This window comes from Phoxinus phoxinus (assembly GCF_949152265.1).
Source record: "Phoxinus phoxinus genome assembly, chromosome: 7".
In the NCBI taxonomy this organism is placed as follows: Eukaryota; Metazoa; Chordata; class Actinopteri; order Cypriniformes; family Leuciscidae; genus Phoxinus; species Phoxinus phoxinus.
In genome coordinates, this window is record NC_136882.1 from 15384667 (window position 1) to 15403897 (window position 19231).

General features: G+C 37.4%; 3 protein-coding genes across 8 annotated transcripts in view; 1 reads left to right on the top strand and 2 right to left on the bottom strand.

Annotated features, from left to right (window-relative positions):
* The first annotated feature begins 371 nt into the window (after positions 1-371).
* Positions 372-10636, top strand: LOC307001328 (nucleoside hydrolase). 6 transcript variants are annotated; one of them, XM_079617666.1, is made up of 7 exons: positions 372-556; positions 3046-3142; positions 3347-3531; positions 8684-8863; positions 8952-9063; positions 9855-9991; positions 10130-10636. In XM_079617666.1, exons 3-7 carry the CDS (start codon positions 3355-3357, stop codon positions 10475-10477), a joined length of 954 nt encoding a protein of 317 aa, XP_079473792.1. In that variant the 5' UTR covers positions 372-556; positions 3046-3142; positions 3347-3354; the 3' UTR covers positions 10478-10636. The 6 variants fall into 6 exon arrangements, with proteins under 6 accessions (XP_079473792.1, XP_079473789.1, XP_079473793.1 ...); XM_079617663.1 differs by having other exon boundaries at positions 381-556; positions 3069-3142; XM_079617667.1 differs by lacking the exon at positions 372-556 and adding an exon at positions 1464-1835.
* Positions 10637-11179: 543 nt separating this feature from the next.
* coa5 (cytochrome C oxidase assembly factor 5) lies at positions 11180-15026 on the bottom strand. Its single transcript, XM_079617669.1, has 3 exons — positions 14745-15026; positions 12091-12174; positions 11180-11393 (listed from the first exon to the last, which is right to left on the bottom strand). The coding sequence occupies exons 1-3, from the start codon at positions 14844-14846 to the stop codon at positions 11352-11354; spliced, it is 228 nt and encodes a 75-aa protein (XP_079473795.1). The 5' UTR covers positions 14847-15026; the 3' UTR covers positions 11180-11351.
* A 903-nt stretch (positions 15027-15929) lies between these two features.
* mgat4a (alpha-1,3-mannosyl-glycoprotein 4-beta-N-acetylglucosaminyltransferase A) overlaps positions 15930-19231 on the bottom strand; it is a 54587-nt gene continuing 51285 nt past the window's right edge. Inside the window, exons 15-16 of the mRNA XM_079617662.1 lie at positions 19081-19193; positions 15930-18799 (exon numbers count right to left, since the gene is read on the bottom strand). Of these exons, the coding sequence (XP_079473788.1) occupies positions 18773-18799; positions 19081-19193 (140 nt within the window). The 3' untranslated portion in view covers positions 15930-18772. The remainder of the gene's footprint in view (positions 18800-19080; positions 19194-19231) is intronic.

The following is a 19231-nucleotide window of genomic DNA, read 5'->3' on the forward strand; positions in this document are numbered from 1 at the left end:
AGAAGTATATTAATGTGTATCTTTATTATTATATCTTACGACAGTAATTTATTATTTACAGAGAGCCCCCAATATACCGTATATAATAATACCGTTATTGCATTGTACCGTTATTGTATATGGATAGGTAACAGTATTACAGCTAATACACCGTTTCCCGTGCAATCCTCCAGGGGGCGCTCGGCGGCTCAGAAAGCCGAATCCCCATTGGCCCCGTTATAAATTACATTTGAAAAATATGTTTTTTCCTTATTGGATACAATTGTCTAATACAAAAATAAGAATAAATCAAAACTATTATAAAACGAATATCAACCAGTAATCTCTGGGAAATAATTAAAAACGTTTTATCTTGAAATCCCCCCCTCCCCGGGCAGCGAGCGTGCAGTGTCGGTTTGCATCTGTCAAAATAGTCAGATATGGGGAAGAAACGCAAGGAAGGCGCACAGGAATTACGCGAAAAAGAGAAACGGGCCAAACGTGTCAAAATAAGCGATGTGTTTTCTGCAGCAGGACCCGGCACGCACAGCGAGGAGAAGGAGAGGGAGAAAGATGAGTGAGTGTGTAGCCTGGGCTAAAAATATGGCTATGTCATGACTCATGAGCAGCAGGGCCACACGCCGCAGACGACCTGCGTGTGTATTATATATTATCTAAGTTACTGTTTGCTACTGCAATACCGGCGCATAGCTGAAATAACAGATCTGTCTATTCATTGCCGATCATAATATCAAATTGCTATATGGACTAGTGACTGCACATTAGGTTCATGTACTACACCTACTCAAGTACACGTTCATCTGATTCTGAGCCATACAGACAGAGCATCAGCATTTCATCGTCAGATACACTCAGAAACCCGTCAAAATAAAAGTTCGGTTTAACGTGAAGAAATATCACAGAAATATATTACTATTGTACAATCAAATCGAACGTACTTCTCAAAGTAATAATAATGGCTAATAATAAAATATTTATTTATGATAATTTTTTAACGAATATCAAACAATTTCACATTACTTTATTTAACCAGTAATCTATTGGGCAGCACTTTTATCAGTTGATTTGATTACAAACCTTTTGATAATAAATTAGTATTTATGCTATTTTTAAAATATTAAAAAGTGTTCTCCTGGCTCAGAAATATGCCAATGTAAAGGCTTCGAAAATAAAACTCCACCAGTTTCTTAAAAAAATACCATGCAGTTTTTTGTCATTAAACCACCCAGCACTAAAATATTAACACGTTGTATAATGCTTTTATTTCATGTAATATGTATATATATATATAACATAATATATAATTATTAACCATTCCGCAAAATTTAGCAGATTTTTTCAAAAGTTTAGCAGACATCACAAAAAAAGTCTGCAGATTCCGTGTGGCCCTGCTCATGCAACAAATAACCCTACTGTCTATGCAAATAACCCCTTGATAAAACTGAGCCATTAGCACGAGTGGTGGACAAACTAACGTTAGCTGTTTGCAATATTACGGTGATAACACTGAAAAAAAGTGCTAATAATTGCACGCTTTGCTTTATTACTAACGTTATTAGTAATACATTTATGTATTACATTAGTGATACATTTATGAGCGCGGGTGTGGGTGTGACCATGGACATCATATGGACTCTAATATATATGGGTGTGACGCTAGTAACGTACGTTTACTCAAAAGATCCGCTTCGTACTGCAACATTTGGATGTATGATGTAAACATAGGGGATGTAAACAACAAGGACGAAGAAGAATAAGAAGAACATCCGGTTATGTGAGCGGATGTGAGACACCGTTAATGTGGACTTAAACCTACCTTAAACCCTATTCGGACGGTAATTGTTTCTCATGTCTAAGTCTGTAAAAAATAAATTAGCATGGCACCTCAGTGATACGGGTGGCGATTTATTGACGGTGGAGGAGCGAGTGTTGTAATCCCACGAACGCGCTGCTCACGTGGTCAGTCGCATTGTTCACTGTAAATAAGTAAACAATAAGGTAAGAAAGGCTAGTGCTGCTGCTGTATCTTGAATAAGTCACGGCTGAAGCGTTGTTAGGCATGACGCGAAGCGGAGCACGATAACGTTACAGCACTAGCCTCAATTACCTTATTGCTTTTATAAAACGGTTACCACAATGCAAATATTAATCCCGAAAAATATGTAACGTTATGTATGCAACTTTCATGAAATGAAATCACTAAGCCTTCCTTCCGCTGGAAATAATAGTCCCTGACCGTAAACAACAACAGAAGTAACTTAATAACATATTTTTAAAATGCATGCAAATTACAGTGAAACGAGCGGCGATCAAAAAAGGATTTAAATAGTTAACTGTGAAGTGATCTCTTCTTGTAAACTCAGATATGTAAATTCGGACGGCATAAATTACCACAACCTGGTGTTTGTCAAAAAAAAATAAAAAAATTTAAATTAGGTAATTCGCATAGACAGCATATGGTAATTCGGCCGGGGACTTTTACGCGGGTGGTGAGAGAAAAACACCGACAACCTGGATTCGGATTGCAATAAAATCACCGACTAACGTAATAGTAAATGTTGAAAAAAACCTTATTACCCCCTGAGAAACAATCCGAATAGGGCTATAATGAACGTTTTAAACCACTGAGTTAAAATATATACAGTTTACTTTCAAATAAGATAATTATTAATGATAATATAAGATACTTATAAATTATTAACCTCTGCCTGAACAACGTCCACCCACCACCACGCACCTGGCTGTTTCACGTCGATGGTCATGCGTAGAGTGCGCGTGCACTTTAAGTAGATGTTCTCTTCCGCATTATTTAGATGGACCTTTAGAGTCCAGTTTCTTAGAAGGCAACAGACACTTGTATTAAACAAAACAAGGTAAACAGTTACTCCCGGTTTGTTTTGTATTGATTTTGTGTTGGCTTACCTACAGTAACGTTATATCTCAGAATATGGGGAACTGCTAGTCTAACACATTTTTAATGGGAAATTGGGGAAACCTTATATGAAACATGATTGCGTAATTAACTATCCAAAGTTCCTCCGACAGATAAACTGACTCTCCTCTAACAGATACCGAGAGCTCGCGACCGCATCAGACAGCTTTAAAGAAACTCGCACGAACGTCTGCAGCCACTTCACTACAGGTAAGAGAAATCCTGCAGAGTCCTCAGTCATTCATGTACTAGTTATTAATCTACTATTTGGTCAAGTGTCCAACAATACTTTTATGAAGTGTCTTGCTTAAGGGCACAAAGTCATGTGGGTTGAATGTACAACTTTCACCAGCCTGGACAACACCACCAATTGTTGTTAAACTAAATTACTTTTGTTCTCATATCTTTGTGCAGAAGTCAGCATGAAGAAATTGCTTGTGGACGTGGACTGTGGTGTGGATGATGCTCAGGCTCTCATGATGGCTTTGGCAGTGCCGGGCGTACAGATCCTGGGCATCACCTGCGTTCATGGCAACACTTCAATAGAAAACGTCTGCAAGAATGTCTTGCGTGTCCTGAAAGTGTGTAAGCGTCTGGAGGTGAGATATGCATGGAAAGTGGTGTGGTATATTTTTCTTCTTTCGCACCTGACTTAAATTTACCTGAACATCCAATAATCTTTATACTCTAGCTCTGCGTCTACAGTCGATAACTGGCTTCGGACTACGTCTTGTTCCTTTCCCCATAACATTATCAAAGTCTCAAGTAAGCTTCACTAACTAACTTGCTGCTCAGCATTAACTAGAAAGACTCCAGACAAAAATCCATCACAGTGGTCAGTACATACCACAATGAGATAGACATTATTACTTTTAAGTATTGTGCAGTGATTTAATTATATGAGTATTAAAGTTGGCATTAAATGGAAGTCACGATAGTATTTTCTTCGTTATTGTGACGTATATTGGAGCAGTGGTGCGAAGTCTGTGTAACAAAACTAGCCCAATGGCCAATCAAAAATAGCTAAAAAGTAGCCCATTGACTGTATCCCAAATACAAAAAATATACCTCTCCCTTATCTCAAATATTTTTCAGTCACTGTTATGCAAAAAATGAAAACCACTTGATTATTTCGTAGACATCATGAACACAGCTTATCTAGCACAGTTTTATCATTGGTAGAATATAAAATATTTAAATACAAGCAAATTCAGTCAAATATTATTTATTCACTGTCAAACCTATGATTCAGGGGGGGGGGGGTTTCACTAACCCACGCCAGCTAGTGAAACAGCACGTAATGCACTAGTTTATGATCGAATCAGAGAAAGAAATGCACAAGCGTGGTTTCTCGAGAGAGAGAAATCGCAGCTCATAAGCAAACTTAAGACGCTGCTGAGACATTACATGTCACATCGATGTCACGTGTCTTTACGGGATTTTTACGGGTTGTGTGTGAACGCACTCTCTGATTCCGGAAAATCGCTGGCAGTGTGAATGAACCAAAATCAAACGAACCCGGGTCAAATGCCGGGTCACTTTATCCGTGTATTTTCCGGAATCTCTGTGTGAAAGGGGCTCTAGACAGCTACACAACTACCACTTTGACGCTTCAAAAAGTCCATAAAGAGATTGTTTAACTAATCCATTAGAATTGAGCGGTTTAGTCACGACATTTACATTTGAGTAAATTATGACAAGTTTACATTTTTGGGTGATTTATCCCTTTAAATATAGTTTTAAAGGATAAATATAGAGCCATTTTACTCTAGATATTTTTAAAGGAGCGAGCAAAGACGAGTATAACCAATGTTCTTCACATATGCAGGTTGATATCTAAAAGCTTTTTGTTTTGTTTTTGGAGGATCCCTTTACCACTCTACAGATAAAGCGTTGTGGGAAAATTTGGTTTGCGTACCTACCACGAAGTGATAAAATAAAATAAAATTCTCTATCAAAATTTATAGGCAAGACAAGTAGTTTGTATAGGCTTGGTTTGTAGGGAATTACAAACCTGCGCACATATATTCAAACGCACATAACTATAGAATCAATTCTTAATGCACATGTGAACGCCATCAGCGTTTATCACAGGTTCACGTTTAAAGTCTGTTTAGAGACAGCGGTGTCGTCTTAGCGGCCCCTAATTTAATAACAAATGATAATTTCGACGGAAGTGAATCAATCAAAAAAAACTTTAGCTGGAAAATAACATTATTCAAGAACCGCTATAAAGCTAGCCAAAACATCTCTGTTACCTTGAGGTCCTGTTCTTCGTGATCCCATTTTTTGAACTTTAGCTAGTGTGTAATGTTGCTGTTAGAGCATAATACCTGTAAAATTATAAAGCTCAAAGTTCAATGCCAAGCGAGATATTTTATTTAACAGAAGTCCCCTTTCAAAGCCGAACGGCCGGTTTGGACTACATCCCTCTACTTCCTGCTTTAATGACGTCACTAGAACAGTTTTTTGACTAACCTCCACATGCAAGAATACACAAAAAAGGGGGCGTGGTCTTGTTGCACTCCTACAGAGAAGAGGAAGAGTTGCGTTTGTAGAGTGTTTGTCAACATGTCGTCGAAAACGCGGTTATTTTCATCCCGGAGTCAAATCACCTTTGTTTGGCCATGTTAACAATAACACTGAGCCATGCATCTTCACGTTAGGGTAAGAGGCGTGACCTTTCCGGGCAAAGTGCGCTAAGCTGCTGTCGAATCACAACACTGGAACCGCTGGCACAATCAGAACTCGTTACGTATTTCTGAAGGAGGGACTTCATAGAACAAGGAAATCATCAGCCCGTTTTAGGACAGTGAAAACAGCGGTATACAGATAAGTACATTTTGTAAAAAATACTGTTGTTTTTTTTACACGCGAAACATGAACACATGTTATATTGCACACTGTAAACACAATCAAAGCTTCAAAAACACAGGAACCAAAACGGGACCTTTAAATTATACGTTTATCTCTGTAAAGCTGCTTTGAAGCAATCTACTTTGTAAAAAGCGCTATATAAATGAATGACTTGACTTTTTCTCACTAACATTTCGATATTTAAATCAAATAAAATGGCAACAATAAAAATAAATATAGCTGCAAGCAGCCATTACGGGGCCAAGCGCAAAAGCAGACGACGAGATATGCCTACATGGCTGAAAGTGTGAGACAAACTGCAGCAAGGAGCAATTAAAGACATTTGAAGATGAATTTTGGCAAAATGGTTGAAAAATCACATACAATAACTAAAAATATGATTATCACTTTCGACCAATAGGTGGCGCAGTTACGAAACTGATGTGATGTGGTCAGAGTGAAGTGACAATGACACATACAAAGTTTGGTGTCAATATGTCAAGGCATTGCAGATATAAAGCCTGAATAGTCATTTTGGCATCATGCCTCAACTTTGACACTGCGGTATACGAAAACGGTTTCGTCTATCGACACGAAATCCATAACTTTTACTTGGCACGGTCTGGAGATGACACGATCCGATTTTGGTGAAAATCGGACGTTCGGTCTAGGAGGAGTTCGAAAAAGTAGGTTTTAAAAGAGAATAAAGATGGCGGACAGGAAGTTTGACTGACTATGGCAAAAATTGGTATCAATGTTTTCAGCATAACCCAAGGAATCTATTGAGATCAGTGTCATTACTATAGGCAAATTTATTCAAAAGTTATTAGCATGTTTGGAAATTTCATTATAACTTTTGACCAAAAGGTGGTGCTGTCTCATAATCTTTTGAGTACCTTTAGGGCGTTGTACTGATGACCCATACTGAGTTTCGTAACGATACGTTCATGCGTTCGTAAAATACAGCATTTTAGCACATAATTCAAAATGGCCGACAGCCAAAATGGCCGATATGGGAAAATTGGATATCAGTCAACTCAGCACGACGCCCTGAATCTAACGAGACCACTGTGATTTTTGGACAAACCGTTCAGAAGTTATAAGCAAAAACATAAATTCTTCATATCTCCGGACCAGTAGGTGGCGCTGTGCCGAAACGCAGCATGTAGCCTCAGGTCATGCTTGTGATGACATGTACCAAATTTGGTCTCAATCCGATAAAACGTTGTGGAGATACAGCCTTACGTCTGTTTTCGCAAGCGCTACATAAAATTTATTTGCGCGGTATTCGAGAACGGTAATTCGAATCAACTTGAATTCCATAACTTTTTGTCGTCAAGGTCTGGAGATGATCTGGTTCATTTTTCGTGAAATTCGGAGCAACGGCCTAGGAGGAGTTCGAAAAAGTAGGTTTTTCGGAAAATTCAAAATGGCGGGAAAACTATTATGACGGAAAATGACGTCATATGGTGCAGTCGAATCGTCATGAGCTCAGGAATCAGAGGAAAAAATAATTTTGTTTCTAGCCCTTGTGGTTCAAAAGTTATTAGCATAAACATGAGTGAAACTTTGGACAGCTGGTGGCGCTAGAGGGAATGAGTTGGAGACTCCAAATTTGCTATGGTGATAGTTCAGGCTGTCCTCTATCACTGTGCCAATTTTCATAGGTTTCCCGCAAACGGTTCTATAGGCTGCCATAGACGCCCAGTCGGAAAAAGAAAAAGAAAAAGAAGAAGAACCGGAACAGATACAATAGGTGCCCGCACCTTCAGTGCTTGGCCCCTAACTAGCTAGGTTAGCTGATTGCCTTAAGTCCATAGATTTTGCCATCAGTTTGTAATGAATGGTTGTGGTTATGCTATTGTTCTGATGCGAGTAACAGGTTGATCCCGCCCTCACGCCAGTAAACACGTCATCAGAGAAGAGAAGAGATGTTGCTGCAAGCGGGAGGGGAAGATATTTTGATTAAAGTTTACAAGGATACATGAATTAAAAAAAAACTTATAAAAATGCTGCAATATTCCATAAAAAAAGGTCAATTTTGATTTCATGGATTTTCAAGGAAGTTTTTTTTTTTTTATTGCATATTGGCTTTTAAATGACAAAACTAGCTCTCTGTTGTCAGGTATTTATTTAGTAAGTAATTGATGTCATACTTCCTTAAGCAGATGTTTTTCAAAGAGCTTATACTTGATCCATAAGGAATATGTCCTACAAGTATTGTGCAATGTTTGCATAACTGTGACAACCTGCAAAAATTGGTGAACCATTCTGCTCAGCACTAACACAGGCACTCATGAACAACCAGCTCAAAAGAACAAATCGTGGATCATCTAGGTAATGACACAGCATTAATTATCAAGCATATGTGAACTTTTGAACTGGTTTATTTTTTTTGGTTTAAATCAGTTATTATTTTGTCTTGTGCACTGTTACGACCCTTCACTGTTTTTAAAAGTCTAGGGAATTAGAAGGGGAGCATTAGGCCACCCTTAAGCAATTGTCACCATTAAAATACTGGGAGAGTGAATAAGACTACCGAGATGCAGCAGAACATGCAAACAAATGTATATATATATATGTAGCACATGACTGTCATTTCACTATTAGTGAAAGACTTGATTATCTCTGAATTGGAAAAATGGTCCAGACTTGATGGAATTGATTAAACAGTGTTACATAAATCAGAAATCAATACATTGTGATTGTTTTTCAAAGGGATTTTCAGAAATATATAATCTGTTATAATTCTAGCTGTTTGCATAGATATTTCGAGCTTAAATAACTCTTGAGTCACTTTTCTTACTGCACAGTAATGTATTGTTATCCAGCACATGATACATTTACAGCATAATCAGAAAAAAACTGATGAAACTGGTGTCTCTGAATTGTTAGATTCCTGTATTTCGTGGAGCGGCTACATCGCTCTTGGGTCTAACCGTCGGTGCTGGAGATTTTCATGGCAAAGATGGACTCGGGGACGCCCCAGACCCCCAAGCTCCTGGTCTGGAACTGGTCCAGAAAGAGGGCGCCGTGTCAGCCATGATCCGAATAGTCGATGAGAATCCTGGACAGGTGTGTATGCTACAGTAGCAAATATTTGATAAATGGAAATTACATGCATTTCAAGTATTTTATAATGTGTTGTTCCTGCTTCTCTAAGGTGTCTTTAGTGGCCACGGGTCCGCTGACAAATGTGGCTTTGGCGGTGAAACTGGACCCTTCCTTACCCAAGAAACTCAAAAACCTTTACATTATGGGTGGCAATACAGACTGTGAGTCCCTAAAACATACTGTTTTATCAGAATAGGATGGGGCAATATATCCAATATTAGAGCTGTTGAGTTTCATTTATTTCAAGTTAAAGGTGACCGCTTTGTTGAGTTGGTTCTAAGTAAATCTCTAAAGTCAACGTTTTTCTAAAAACAGACTTTTACTTGCCAGTGATGTCAGTTTAGCTGCAATGATGGCTTCTCTCAATTAAATAAATCTAAATGGTCACAATTGACTAAAAAGTTTAAAACCAGTCAAACGTTTGTAATAATTAAGATTTGTGAATGTTTTTGAACAAGGTTTCTCTTATTCTCACCCAGGCTGCATTTATTTGTTCAAAAATACAGTAAAAACAGTAATATTGTGAAGTATTATTAAAATTTAAAACTATTTTCTTTTTGATTTTAAAATGTAATTTATTCCTGTTATGCCTGTGATGGCAAAGCTGAATTTTCAGCATCATTATTACTCCTGTCTTCAGTGGCACATGATCCTTCAGAAATCATTCGAATATGCTGATTTGGTGCTCGGTTATTAATAATGGTTCTTATTATCAATGTTGAAAACAGTTGTGCCTGTTGTTTCTTAATTATTCCCAATTTGCTTCCTTAATTTGACCATAAGTGTATTTTATTTATTTTATTTAATGCAATATTGCCCAGCCCTAAACCAGAATCATGCGCACCTTAAATGCAAACATTATAATCAGTCTGATCTGTATTGCTGGTCTTCTATATTAATATTTTTCATGCAATTTAACCAGTTTAGAAAAATAACGACCGCTTCTCTTTAGCTCGTGGGAACACCACCGTGTGTGGAGAGTTCAACTTTGCAGCTGATCCTGAAGCGGCTTATATTGTCCTGAATGAATTCATTTGCCCAGTTTACATTGCAACCTGGGAGTTCACCTGTTACAGTAAATTACCATGGGTGAGATCCTCGTGTCTTAAAAAAAAAATATATAACAACCTAAATAGATGATAATAAAGTAAATACAACTGTTGGTGTTTATACATCCTTGTATACACAGCATGTGTGTCGTATAATATTTGCGCATGTCTGTTTCAGGATTTCTGTGACGGTTGGCTGGCCCAGGACACAGATAAGGCTCGCTTTATGACACAGATCTTTAAGCACAGCATGGAGTCCAGCCAGAGCGAGAGGATTGAGAAGGAGCTGGTGGCGGGGCAGGGATTCATCTCCTGTGACTCTTATGCTATGGCAGCGGCCATAGACGACACATATATTCTTGAAACCGAACACAAAGCGGTCACTGTGGAGCTGGCGGGGACCTACTGCCGGGGAATGATGGTCGTAGATCACCTCGACCTTCTGAAGAAGACTCACAAAGTCTACATCTTGAAGAAGGTGGATTTGGAGAAGTTTAAAGTGCTCATGATGAATGCTTTGAAATAGGGATGTCAATTTTCACAAATTCCTGTGATCGATCGTCGTTTAAATGAACATCAATTAATCGGCGTGACAGGGTCTGCAAATCTTGCTCAAAACGCTATGTTCCTCACCAAATGAATGAGAATGGTTTTTAATCTGAATAAAGGGAATGTTTCGATGTGATTATTCAATAATTTAATTATGATCAATCAAATAATGACTACTACTATACAACGTGTCACCAACGCGTGCAGAATGTGTGACTGTTGTAGACGGGCTCTCCCTGGAGCAACGCACTGAAGACGGCAACTAAACCCAATGCCCAATCGCGACGCCTCCCCACATTTGTACGTTGATGGGCGTTCCTCTAGTTTACCGCTATGGGCGTGGTTTTGAGCCAGCGGCCAGTCTAGAACAAAGGACCCGCGAGAGACTGAACTAAACTAAATGTTTGTTAGCAATCCAATAGTTTGTCCATAATTGCATGGTTATTACTAGATTATTCTTTATAAACATCTTTGTTGACAATTATTTGATACTTGGTACATTCCCCTCATCAGTGTCAAACATTTCATTAAATCTTTTTTTTTTTTTATACTCAAATCAAAACATTTGTCACAGAGTAAATCGTAACATACCCGTTTAATGAGATATCAATTTTGATAAATAAACTACTGTTGAATATTGTTCTCGTGTGTGGATGCAGTGATTAAATGAGAGATCATTCAGGACTGGAAAGACATTTTATTCGATGAATTCTGATGTTGGTGCACTCATAAGCATCATGGTTGAAGGATAACTATTTTCCACAAGAAAAATGTGCTTAAAAAGCTGAATATTTACAAGATTGAGAGCTTTTTCTTATGTCTTGGCATCTTCATACAAAACACAGTGTAATTCAGTCTCCCTTTCTGCCTCTGAATCGAGATCGGGTGTCCAGCTGTAATAAAAAGAAAGGGATTTTAATGTTTAAAATATATATATATATACACACATGTTAGCATGTACACTTGGCTATAGTTCAGTTGGATTAGAACAGAGCTATTAAACAAAATGAAATCAAATTGGTCAATGCAGTGGTACACAGTAATTTAAACCACACACTAAATAAAATAATCCTAACTAAGTGGTGTTACCACAATTCATTGTGTGTGTGTGTCAGTGTTGTAGTACAGTACATGCACTTACAGTGTAGTTACCTAAGGAAGTATCTGGGTAATATAAGGTAACTAAATGGGTTAGGTTCAGGGTTAGTACCTACCTATTACCCAGTTATTGTTAATTACTATGAAAAAAATACATAACCTAGTATCCATATGCAGAAAAGGACTGTAAAATAAAGTACTCCCAAAATGTTAATAAAAAAATAAAACAAATCTAAAACTTGAACTTGTTGCATTGGCAACTACCTGAAATAAAATGCGTTTAATAATTATAATAGTATCTCAAAGATACTAATCTGTACCACAGTACAAATGCTAATAACGTGGTACAAACTATATTCAAACGCATCGAATCAAGAGCTTATGAATCAGAAAATGAAATTGATTTGTGAAATCGGTGTCGATACCCAGCCCCAAAAGACTATCATAGAACCTTTTCCCAAAGCAGTTCAGAAAAGAAGATGGGAAACTGACCATGGATCTCTTGCACTCAAAGAAAGCCACCTGCAAGCCTTTGCAATGTCCTTCCTTCAGACACTCACTGGGCTTCTTACCTTCCTGTGGACACAACAGAGACCAGCACAGACTTAGACACAGCGGGGGAGGGGGGAATAATATCGGTTTACGTTCTGCCAGTGAGCTTTAGGTATTTTGTAGGTCTTGCTACTGACTGCACTTTTTTATTAACAGTAACTTTTGAATTTGGGTTACACCACACCAGACATTAGAATGTAATTAAGGAATCAAAATCAAAATATGTAAAACAAGCCTAGTATGTCGTTTAGTGGCCCCTGATAGAAACCGTATGTCTGCAAGATGTCTGTTATAGACCACTTAATCTGGAAAGCATCCGCTGTTTACTAACATGTGATAGACGTCTTTAAGATGTCAGTTTTACATGTATTCTAAATCACAAACATCTAAACCCTTTCATGCATGAATTATGATAACCTCAGTCAGGATTTTTTTTCCTATGTGTTTTTATTGCTCTTAGAGCATGAAAAACTAAATTTTAAATGTTTTTTGTTTTTACACATTTTTCAAAGAGATTTTCAAAATTCCACTTGAGTTGTAAGCCGCGCTATATTGGTCCAATGAGGGTTTCCAATAATACGGGGAAGGTTTATTACGTGTTCCGTCTTTCCTCATGGCAAAGTATTTTGGGTTAAATGCAATACATTTCTCATAATATGTATTTACTCTTTATTTCATCTTCAAATCAGGTTTTGATAATATCTATGCATCACTAAAAGTGAGTGAATGTTTGACTATTACTTTTAAACTATTAAATGAACAAGGTCAAAATCAGTTTGAATAATCAAATGTAAACAATTTATTATGTCAGGTATCAGGTCAATTGTATAATCAATTCAAAGATAATCAATACAAAACATGAATAGAGAGAAGAGATGCGAACCCAACCTGAATAAATACATGAGGCTGGGAGTCTCGGTCACTCCCAGCCATCATGGGCCAGTCTGGATACAGAAAGCGCCCCGATTCCTCTGCCGCACTCCATTAAATAGCCAAAACCTCTTTCATATGTTAACAATGGGAATTTACATTCAGAGTTGACACCTTTTGGGGGTAGGAGACCATTTGCCTAGAGACAACCTTCCTTTGTGTGCCAATTTCTCTAAACTTCTCAAAACCTGATTTCTTTTTGTTTAACTTAATTGGAAATGAGACATTTGTACCACTCACTCTGAGACATTAATTTAAAATGATACTAAACATAATAATCATTCACATTAAACCACATATATATATTCGTGTGTGAGTTTTTAGGCGTGAGAGGAAGTGAGACTGCATGGGGGAGGTCAGATGTTAATTTCCAGCAAGGTCCTTTGTCTCATACATAGATCAGTCTATCTCTCCAACCAGTTTTTCAAGTCTTACAGTGGACAGCATGCGTTTATGGTTTAAATGTAAGAGATACTGTATTAAACATAATACATAAAGTGTATTACAAAAAAAATTCGTGTATTATAACGAACCAACCAATACAATTATATAAAATCATGTGAAAAAAATATATAGGTACAAAAAATATAAATGCAAAATATTGCAAAGGCAATTGACCTTCATACAAGTTGAACTTTGCGTATCTTTGATATCAGAACATGAGGACGTGATTCCATCAGAGATCTCTACAGCCTGTCAAGGTACAACTGTGGAAATCCAACACAAATGCTCCACCAATTGTACCAGAGAATGCCAATTTACCCTTATTAGCTGATCATTCTGATTATGTTCAAGATGGACACATTACTAACACAGTTTTCTTTTGAGAAAACCTAGCGATCAGGTGTTTTCAATCTCATCTGAAATGAGCAGTGTTTTGGGGTAACGCATTACAAGTAATGCAATCTGATTACGTTTTTGATGTTACAAGTAAAGTAATGGTTACACAAGTAACCTGCATTATGATTCTTTTATGTTACGACTTACGAGTAAGGTAATGCATTTGGTAATGCATTATAAGTAACACGCATTACAATCACATTACTTTTTGATGTTAATGCAAATTACATTCTAATAACACAAATACATTTATTTACAGTAAAAAAAAAAAAAAAAAAGGTTAACTGCAGATTAAGTATTTTCAAAAGCAACAGTCACAGTAATAGTATGAATTGTAGCTAAAATATGGCCATTGATAGGACGATGCACCAGGGTCCACTATAGAGTTGATGTGCAACTATGCCATCAAAACCCATGCAAATGCTTTTTGAATAGCGGTCCACAGTAGTGACCTCTATGCATGAAAGGATTAAAGACATTTTCTAAACTTCTATTTGACATCTGACAGAAAACGTCCTAAAAACGTAACGTTAGGCCTATTGCAGATGAGGAAACACTGAAAAATACGTCTTCCACATCTAAACACGCATATCAAACAGACGACTAAAAAAAACATTAGCTCAAACCAAAGTAATTAAATTATTTAGAGACCATTATGTTTATGTAATTGTGATATTGTAAAACTATCGTTATAGTGTCCATGTTTTAAATCGTGAGATATGTCACCCAAAATAACAGTAATTATCCATATCATGTGCAAAAGGAATACAATCATGACATAGATCAGTATTGTGATATGAATGGTGATATGACGCTGATGTTACCTTCACTACACAGTCATGATAAAGGAGACAGGCTTTGAAATCCTCTCTTACTCCAGAGCAGGCGCGGCCATCTTCCTCTTTATCTTCGTAATATTTGGGCATTCTGTAGCACTTTCATCCAAATGAGTTGTGAGGAATATGGATTGAGAAATGTGGCAAAAAGAGCAAAACAAGCTACTGATAAGTCAAATGTGTGAGTGTTATGAAAGCGGCCATATTAAATATGACGTATGTGCGGAAGTGGAACCGAAGTGCGTTTTGGGAATTGAAGTTCGCGCTTACAAACCTCAGCACGGGTTCAAGCTCTATATACTGTCTATGGTTCAAGCATTTCATTGGAAATAGTGTTGAATAATGCCATTTTATACGTTCTATGGTCATATTTAAGTTATTTATTTTATTAAAAATGCGACTGTCCCTGTAGCAGTGCAAAGTAGTTACATTGACCAGAAGATGGCGGTAAAACTATGTTTCTGTCCCCAAAAATATTTGTACACTTAAAAGGATAGTTAGTCCAAAACGTTTTAAAATTCTGTCACCATCAAGTTATTCCAAACCTGAATGATTTTCTTTCTCCTGCTGGCTGTTGAACACAAAATAATATATTTTGAAGAATGTTGGAACCAGACAAGTTGACGGTTGCTTTATTTTTTTAAGCCACACTTTAAAATGCATTTCATTGCTTTAGAATAATTGTCAAACCACGTGGCAGTTATTTCAAAGAAATGCGGCACAAGCACACTTAAAAAAAAAGCATTTTTTTTTTTTTTTAGGTCTGTAAGACAAGAGTTTGGACAATTTATTTTTGTCAGATGTTAGTGGAACATTTTAATAGTTAGTCCAGGTGGTTAAGTCAGCAAAAATTGCTCACAAAAAGTTATTTCTAGCACATGTTTGCAGATCCTGCCTGATATTTTATCTAATGCAATGCACATTCACAGATTTTAAGTGCGACTTTGTGAGGCCACTGTGCATGACATTATAATACAATAATTGCATTAAGAAAATATTGTTTAGGCCCTAAAATGGCATAAATCATATGTTATTGTCAATATACCAATCACAATATAACTTTTCAAAGCATGAAAATGTCACTCACAGTTGCATGGTAAATAACTGTGTAAGATGCAATGAGGGGGACACTATAGATGCAGAAAATGATGAAGTATGTCAAGACTGGTTCATTTTGGAAGAGTTTATTCAAATCAATGTCAGAGCTGGAGAAAGACAGATGAAGGCACATGAAAGTCTACAATGCACCATACAAGAGGAGCAGGTTTCATGTCTGATTCATCTCAATGCATGACTGAAGGGTGGATTTCAAGATGGACATCCCAGATGAGAAACGCCTCATGGGAGTTTAATAGAGAGCAACAGATAAAAATCCATCTTTCAGTGCAATAACAGGTGTGGAAACAGATCACCGAGAGCAAACCTGCAGCAAAAAAAAAAGAAAAAAAGGCAGCAATATGGCAAAACACTGAAATTCACTTGTGTTTTCACTTGTCCATTCCCAAGAAGTCACGTCACATGAGCATGTAAAGAAGGGTGATACAGTGCTCCATATCAGATCAAGGATCAACCTCAGTCTCTCCTCTCAGGAGAGATCATAAACAAACTGTAAACAAATGCTATGACAGTACATTGGCTTTCTATTACAAAACACACATTTCTCAAGTACTGCAATTCACAAGCAGCTCCAAGTAGTCACAAAAAGGAGGGTGTCTGTAACTAAAAAAAAAAAAGGATATGCTCTGAAACTTGAAGCATCAAGGATTCTACAATGATACATTATGCAAGGCTGAACTAAAACTTCCATATTATTAAAGATATATACAATCACATGAGATGAGAGCACTTTGGAAATCTGTACAGCAGTTCGTTCAAAACCAAGTCTCTACTACGCCAGGAGCTACAAGCAAAATAAATAAGAACCTTAGCTTTACAATGTAATACATGTACAGTGTAATAAATCCATGTGTTAAAAGTCGCACACTTAATACTACTGAAATCAATTTAGCTGTTCCGTTCAATCTCCATTATAAGTCTATGGTTCTGGTAATATTTTGCTTCAGACCACCAGGCCCACAGAATCTGCACATGCAGAACTCCACTGAAAGCTTTGAACACTGTCATTAATAAAACTCTACACGCTTGTACATATCGTGGCTTATTTGACAGTTACAGAGCCCTTACGCGGACATGGTGATGGGAATAAATATGAGACGGGAGGTAAAAAAGTATGTTTCAATGCTTATTGCGTTTGTTTGTTTGAAATTATATTTCAAAAATAGTGCGTTCCCCGAGAAACTTTGCATTGGCTGGCAAAACTTTTGCATTTTCTCACAAAAAGTATTGCGTTCTCCTGAGAAACTTTGCATTTGCTCGCAAAAGCATTGGATTATAGTTTTTCCTCCCGCCTCAAGTTATTTCAATCAGAAATTTTTGCTTTCTCTCGCAGAAGTATCGCATTCCCCTGTCAAACTTTATATTTGCTCGGAGAAAAAGAAAAAAAAAGCACTGAAATATATATATTTTTCTCCCACCTCAAGGTTTCAATCAGAATTATTTTGCGTTCTCTCACAAAAGCATTGCGTTCCCCTGACAAACTTTTAATTTGCTCGCAAAAGCATTGAAATAGTTTTTCAAAATACAATCTCATTTTCCCAATCACCACGTCCCTTAAGGGTCTCCGTATATTGTGCTTTCAATACCCTCAGCTTCAATAATCACATTTTACCATGCAGAAAAAAAAAATCTGCTGATTCCATCTAGACTTAATCATGACTCACTGAACATTCATATACTCTTGATACAGCATAGAAAGAAGAACATTTTCTGACTGAAAGCTGATTTTTGAAATGAAAATGAAATTGAAAATGCTCAATGACCAAATGAAAACACGAAAGGACGATTCATGCTCTAAACTTAAAACATTCCACTTAAATCAAGCATATAACAAATTGTCCTATCGTATGATTTAAGTGTTTTGGCAGGGCGCAAGGCAGTCCTTTTACCAGGCCCTCAAGGGACGCTGGATGTTAAGGCACAGAGGTGGGCGGCCCTGCACCCCTCTGAACTACACGAAGATACAAACATCAACCGTCTTCACTCGACTTCAAGCCACGTCATACATTTCCAATGAATATAAAAGCATTTACTTCTTGTAGAAATTAAAGATTTATTTCAAATAAATTAATTCACCTTCATAGATCGTCATACTAATAACAAGAAGAACAACAGCGATTAAAAAAAAAACCTTCCGATTGAAAGCCATGATTGATTGGTTGACAATAAACTGACAGAGGAAAATCCACTCGTGTTGACCAGGTAGAGGCCTACGATATGCTGTTAGTTTTAAGAAATATGTTTTTAGATTTTGGCAAAGTAGTCAATAAAATAATAAACTTTTTTTTTTGTTCAAAATGTTCTTAAAAAGAGGGCCAACATCAACAATCCTAAAACAAAAAACCTAAAAAATATATAAATACCGAAATTAAAAAAAAGTTGACGTTTCCGTCACCCTACTCGTTCATCTTCCCGCCGTGGTCACCTGACCCAGGGTTTGAGGTCAGTTACAGTTCATGACGGCAGAGCACTGAGGACATTCTTCATCAGTAGGGGACGTTTTCTCCAGCATTGGGTGCAGCCTTGAATCCTGAACTTCAAATCTTCATGACAGCAATGATTGCAATTCTTCACGACACAAATTCAGTGTCTGGAAACATTGTCAAAAAGTGTCTTTTTTTCTGTACAGTAGTAGTCACATTCACGCAACAGAATTCAGGCAATAGTAAAAGGAAAAAAACAAAGTCTGGCGACAGAGGGGAAAGCCAAGTAGATGAGAAGAGAGAGTGGCGAAGGTACCAGAGGAAGACGAAATGACAAAAAAAGTAAAGTTTAAGAGCAAGGGTTCCTCCACGCGCTCTGATATAATGTCACGGTCACTCTTGAAGCGCTGTAGATGCGAGCAGCACGTTCCTGTCTAGATGACCAGAGGGTCTCAACCACTGGACACATTCAGGTAGTTATCCAGGTATCCTCTTGATATGGATCTGACAAGAGACAGAACCCAGATCTATGAAGAACATCTATGCAAATCCAATAACATGTTCTGGTTTTGGACACATAAGATATCTTTGTGTACAGCAAAAGATAAGATTAAATAACAAAATAACAAATAAATGTCAAGTCTGGATCAGTGAAAAAAGAGTCTCACATTATGCAATACTTGAATTAAAACAAAACCAATAATAATGAATATAATGTAATCATTTGATATACATGATATACTGGCCAGCCCTAGACTGGTCTAAAGCAGAGGAAGCAAGCAGACCTCGCTAATAATCGCCCACACGGCGGAGTCTTTCTGGACCGTCAGACGCACAGCCACCACAGGGTTAAAGGTGGGCTCAACCGTCCCCTCCGCCAGTCCTTTCTCAAACTGAGCTGAAGAAAGAAAATAGCATAACGTTAAAGGGGAGAAC

What these genes read in the sequence shown, in the direction of transcription:
- coa5 (XM_079617669.1), bottom strand. Translation starts at nt 14,846, where the DNA reads ATGCCCAAATATTACGAAGATAAAGAGGAAGATGGCCGCGCCTGCTCT. An exon ending in ATCATGACTGTGTAGTGAAG is followed by an intron (nt 12,175 to 14,744) that starts GTAACATCAGCG and finishes TTGTGTCCACAG; the next exon opens with GAAGGTAAGAAGCCCAGTGA. An exon ending in TTGAGTGCAAGAGATCCATG is followed by an intron (nt 11,394 to 12,090) that starts GTCAGTTTCCCA and finishes TTTTTATTACAG; the next exon opens with CTGGACACCCGATCTCGATT.
- LOC307001328 (XM_079617663.1), top strand. Translation starts at nt 420, where the DNA reads ATGGGGAAGAAACGCAAGGAAGGCGCACAGGAATTACGCGAAAAAGAG. An exon ending in CTGCAGCCACTTCACTACAG is followed by an intron (nt 3,143 to 3,346) that starts GTAAGAGAAATC and finishes ATCTTTGTGCAG; the next exon opens with AAGTCAGCATGAAGAAATTG. An exon ending in AAGTGTGTAAGCGTCTGGAG is followed by an intron (nt 3,532 to 8,683) that starts GTGAGATATGCA and finishes CTGAATTGTTAG; the next exon opens with ATTCCTGTATTTCGTGGAGC.